The sequence below is a fragment of the Musca autumnalis genome, unplaced genomic scaffold (assembly GCF_047663935.1).
Source record: "Musca autumnalis isolate F117 unplaced genomic scaffold, ASM4766393v1 scaffold_2, whole genome shotgun sequence".
NCBI classification, from domain to species: Eukaryota; Metazoa; Arthropoda; class Insecta; order Diptera; family Muscidae; genus Musca; species Musca autumnalis.
In genome coordinates, this window is record NW_027411755.1 from 146472438 (window position 1) to 146477824 (window position 5387).

General features: G+C 36.9%; 1 protein-coding gene across 1 annotated transcript; it reads right to left on the reverse strand.

Moving 5' to 3' along the window:
- Positions 1-262: 262 nt before the first annotated feature.
- Positions 263-902, reverse strand: LOC141393117 (uncharacterized). The gene has a single exon (XM_073966073.1). The coding sequence runs from the start codon at positions 822-824 to the stop codon at positions 333-335; it is 492 nt and encodes a 163-aa protein (XP_073822174.1). The 5' UTR covers positions 825-902; the 3' UTR covers positions 263-332.
- Positions 903-5387: the final 4485 nt, after the last annotated feature.

Here is a 5387-nt window from a genome sequence, read left to right on the forward strand (position 1 = left end):
AATATTTCATGGAGGAGGGTATAAACAATTCGGCCCCACCGAACTGTATGTTTTTTTTACTTGTTACTGTGTAATTTCCTTTTATGGAGAATTGGTACTAATTAATACGCAGCTAAATATATTCCCTTCAATTTTTTTTATATAATTAATAAATATTTGAAAGCGGATTGCTGAATTTTTGGTCTGTCGATTATGACAAACCAGACGTGACTATTTTTATACTGTCTGCATTCTTAAAGATGTTTATAAAGACGCTCACAAATTGTTGTTGTTTTAAGAAAATACTTTTTATTAAAATTTTACAAAAACTTCAATCTGTTAACAATCATTATTTATTCTGGACTATAATGATGACCATCTTCATTGTATTCTTTGGTAACTTTTAACGAATGATTAATGGTGCTATTGCCACCGGGAATACCAGAATATCCTTGAGGTACTTGAGAGGGATCAGTTGGACCAGGAGCTTGAGCGTTAGGTGGTGGAGGTTGATTGTAATAACCTCCATATGGATAAGGATTGCCATATGGAATGGGCTGAGGTGGTGGTGGTGGTAGATACCCACCATAATAGGGCATTGGCGGTGGTGGTTGTTGATAAGTAGGATAGGGATAAGGTAAGGGAACAGGTTGTGCTGCAGAAATTTCACGGTGACGACCTTTTCCTTTACGCTTATGGCCCTTGTGACCTTTATTACTGCTGCCACTGCTACTGCTACCACTACTGCTGCTGCTACTGTCACTATCGCTGCTGCTATCCGCTCGAACACTTGTAAATAAGGGTTTAACCAAAAATGCACTTAAAATCCAAGGAAAACGATTCATTGTTTTTGAACAAGGCGACGTGTATTTGGTTGAAGAAACTATTTACAACTGAGCGTTGATGTGGTACTTAGCACAAAGTTAAGCTTTGATTGTTTTTTTTTCTTTATTTGGATATTGAAACAAACAATGAGAGACGATGATTTTAAGAATAGAAAATTGAGGATGACCACACACTATTAATTTAAAAATAATTACACTGTGCAACATTTTTTTAGATTATCCATCCGTTGTAATTCTTTATCCGAACTAGCCGTAATTTGATATTTGAGGTTCCCAGTGGTCGCAAAACTTCTCTACCAAAAATTGTCAACATAGGTCCATGTTATTTTAAGCCCCCATATAACGGTACCTCCGTATTTTAGCTGCACTCTTTGTCCGAATTAGCTGTAGTGATTCGACATAAGTACATGCTTCTGTATGACATTTGATATTTCCAGTGGCCACAAAAATTCTGCTCTGAAAATTATCAACATATGTCCACGTTTTTGTATAGCTCCCATATATCGGTACCTCCTGGTTTTAGGTATTTTGAGGATTTTAGTTCCATTATTTTAGTTCCATATTTTGAGGATTTTAGCTGCAGTTTTTGTTCGAACTAGCTGTAATTTTACATTTGAGGTTCCCAGTGGTCACAAAACTTTTCCACCAAAAATTGTCAACATAGGTCCATGTTATTTTAAAACTCCATATAACGGTACCTCCGAATTTTAGCTGAATTCTTTGTTCGAACTAGTTGTAATTTTGTTTGTGTTGCACAGTGTTGTCAGAACTAGTTTGTGTGTGCGTGCGAGAAATGTTGAAAGTGATGATTATTAAAAATTACTAAATAAATCTTTGATAAGTACAAAAACCTCAATAGTATTTGGTAAGAATGGTTTTTGTGTTTCTCCAATGATGACTTTTTAATGTTTCCTAAAATAAGACATGAATGATTCATCGGAGAGCAAATATGAATTGCAAGGCATGAAGAGGGAGAGAAGAAACAAGACAATTAAATCAGTACATATATAAATAAGTATAAGTGATATAAAACCATTGTCAAAAATAAAATCGAAATAAACCCTGTTGGAAGGGATATTTTAAGTTTGGCCTTGATGAATGTCTTGTAATCTCCGCTCTGAGCACAAAACGACTTGAGCAGAAAATACTACAAATTTTAGCATACTCGCGTTGGACATTTGTCATAAAGATTGTTAGACATATTTTTATGCAGCAACTTATCGCAACATATAGTAATTATTATTATCTTCTGTGTACTTGGATACGGAAAAACTCTAATCGCCACTAACTTGGAAATGGCCTGTATTTTTCAAGCAGCTTCCGATTTTAAATCATGTACTTCCCTCACCGGTAATTCCAACGCTAGAATCGGATGATGTTACCCAATGAGATTATAGAGCGACTACAACCATGGCAATGAGAAACCACTGATATATCATTTCAAAGTTTCATCTATTTTGGTTGGATAACGCGATTAAATCTTTGAAAAATACCGAAAATTATGTGGTACTGTTCTATGGGTCCTATATTAAAACGTGGACCTGTGCCCACAATTTTCTGGGCTAAAGATTTCTAGTTCCAAGATTTTTAAAATGTTTTAGCAATTATTGTACCAGTCGGGGGCAATAAACAAACTAAATTGATGGTCAAATAACTTCAGCTCGGGAATTATAGAATGGGCATCCGAGCCGAATAATCTACCATATATGAGGCGCTCAGCGCCAAAACGGCCTAACCCACATTTTCAAAAAAATCAAACTGACTATGCTGGACGAACCGGAATCTTTTGTAATATATACTAAAAAAATCCCCAATTGCATAGGTTAACCCTATGTTATTCTACATGCCGAAAACCGTTTTTCCTTTATTGAAAGTTTGAAAAAATGTGGACGCCAAAATGGCCTAAGCCACATAGACAAAATCGAATACTGGAAAAAATCCGTGTGGGTTAGGCATGTTACGTTTTAGTCAGGAGTATATTTGAAAAATAATATAAAAATAAATTTTCGAGAAGATTTTGTAAGTAAAAACCAAAGGTTATGTAATAAAGTATGCTTACGCCCTGGCGTCAATGTAGAATGTAAGAAGTTAATAATGTATCGCGATCAATGTGGTGGCCAAAACCGTAACATAAGAATGAACAATATTTGCACATTCATAGTCAATAATTCGACCTTCTCAGTGGAACGGATAGACCACAAATTTTTAGTGTCTGGCCATTCATTCCTACCATGCGATCAAGATTTTGGTCTCATTGAAAAGGAAAAAAATATTATAAGGGCATTTTTACGCCTGATGATTGAGATCGTCACGGCAAAAAGGGAACCATGTCACTTGGTAAAGATGACGACAGATGAAATAAAAAGCATATCCTCAATTGAGAAACTAGTATCAAACAGAAAAATTTCCGAAGACAAGACTTCAAAAGTTGAATGGCTTAAGATTCAGTGCCTTCGATTCCAAAATGCGAAGCCATTTATAATTCAATACAAATATTCAAATAACATAAATAAAGGGTAAATCATGCATTTTATAATAATTTAAAAACAAATTCGAGAGCCGAAGATGAAGATATCCAGGAAGAAGACCAATAATTTTTATTAATATGTATCAATTAAAATGCTCACAGTTATTTTTATTATTCATCTTTTTATTATTCATTATTCATAATGGAGACAAAATGGCCTAACCCTCAGTTCCTATCAATATATATTTTTTAGATGGATGCCAAAACGGCCTAAGCCACTTTAATTTTTTTATTAACTGATTAAAACAGTCTTTATCTATGTAAACTAATACCTAATGATTAACCTAAAACAAATATTACAACTAATATGTATTTATGATTAATAAAAAAATTATAAAAATATTTTAAAAACTTGTTTTCTTTGAACTTCGTTTTTCTCAAAACCATCTCTATGTGGGTTAGGCCGTTTTGGCGCTGAGCGCCTCATATGTAAGTGGTATTTTCTTCAGAAGATGATTAATGGTGATTATAATTATTTAAATACGAAAGTGTATTTGAATTTGAAATATGCAATCTCTAAACCTATCGTGTGCACAAAAAATTCATTCAGTAATACCCACTAATGCTGGTACAATAAATAAGTGCTTACCCATTTTCAAAATCGAAAAATCAAGCAGTTTTTAAGATGCTCAATATAAATTTAGAACGAACTAGTTCCAAGGAACTATTCCGGACAAGGAACTATTGAAACTACGTATATCCAGCTCTTGCATTTACATATATAGTTCCTTTAGTTCATATAGTTCCCTTAGTTTTTCTCGTGCCTCCAATTTAACGCCTACGTCGATCTTTGGTGGTTGCTTTTTGTTCGCTGCAATTTATTTTTATGTCAATTCATCCACCAAACATGAAAACATTTCGGCCGCGGAACTATTTGGAACGAAGGAAACAAAAAGAGCGACGAAAGAGAAAGATTGTACATATGTGGGGTGATATCTCCGGAACTGTTTACCCTCTCCTGTATTCCGCCCCTTCCAGACGGCATCGAGATCGTAACGTATGCGGATGATTGCACGATCCTGGCGTCGGGTACCTATCCTGATGACATCTGTGAGAGACTGAACAACTATTTAACCGATCTTACCACCTTTTTCCATTCGAGGAATATGCAGATTTTCGCCAAAAAATCAACAGCCACTCTGTTCACCACATGGACAGCGCAGTTTAGAAGAGAATTGAATGTCGTGGTCGACGGTAGCAGAATTCCGACCACAAACTGCACCAAAATTTTAGGGGTCACATTCGACACTATTCTCACGTCGTGCGCGCATGCCACAGCTATCTGCGACAAACTGAAGAGTAGGAACAAGGTCCTCAAGTCCTTAGCCGGCAACACTTGTGGTGAAGATAAAGAAACCTTGTTGACCACATATTACGCGATAGGTCGGTCTGTGGTAAGCTATGCGGCACCAGTCTGGTCCCCGAGATTATGTGATACGAATTGGAAAAAGATTCAAACTAGCCAGAATGCCGCCCTGAGAACAGCAACAGGGTGCCTGCTCAAATCTTCAGTGGGCCATCTACATGAGGAGGCAAAGATTCTTCCAGTAAAGCAACACAATGAGATGCTTTCGTTGCAGTACCTGATTGGATGTTACCGTGTTAGACATCCCAATAATCATCTTGTGGGTAGGCCCAGCACATACAGGTAGATCAGGAACGATATCCATGCTCTAGAGGGAGAGGTCCAACGATACAGGAGAGAACCCCTAGATCAACAAACGTATCAAGCAGATTTAAATTGTATTCACACGGATACAGTTGCCAAGGCCTTAAGTAGTTATAGTGTGAATAAAGTCCTCGAAATACATCCCCCATCTATTGCAGCTGAGGAGCTTCAGATGCCACGACAAACTAGAGTAGTTTTGGCTCAACTACGCTCGGGATATTGCAGTCGCCTAAATTCCTATTGGGCGGAAATCGACGCGCCGTGCAAGACATCTGCCCAGTACGTAGCAAGGACCCGCACGACACAAAATACCTTTTCAACTGCCCAGCCAACCCTACTCATCTAACTCCAGTGGATCTGTGGTTAC

Excerpts from the sequence above, each read along its gene's own strand:
- LOC141393117 (XM_073966073.1), bottom strand. The coding sequence starts at position 824 with ATGAATCGTTTTCCTTGGATTTTAAGTGCATTTTTGGTTAAACCCTTA.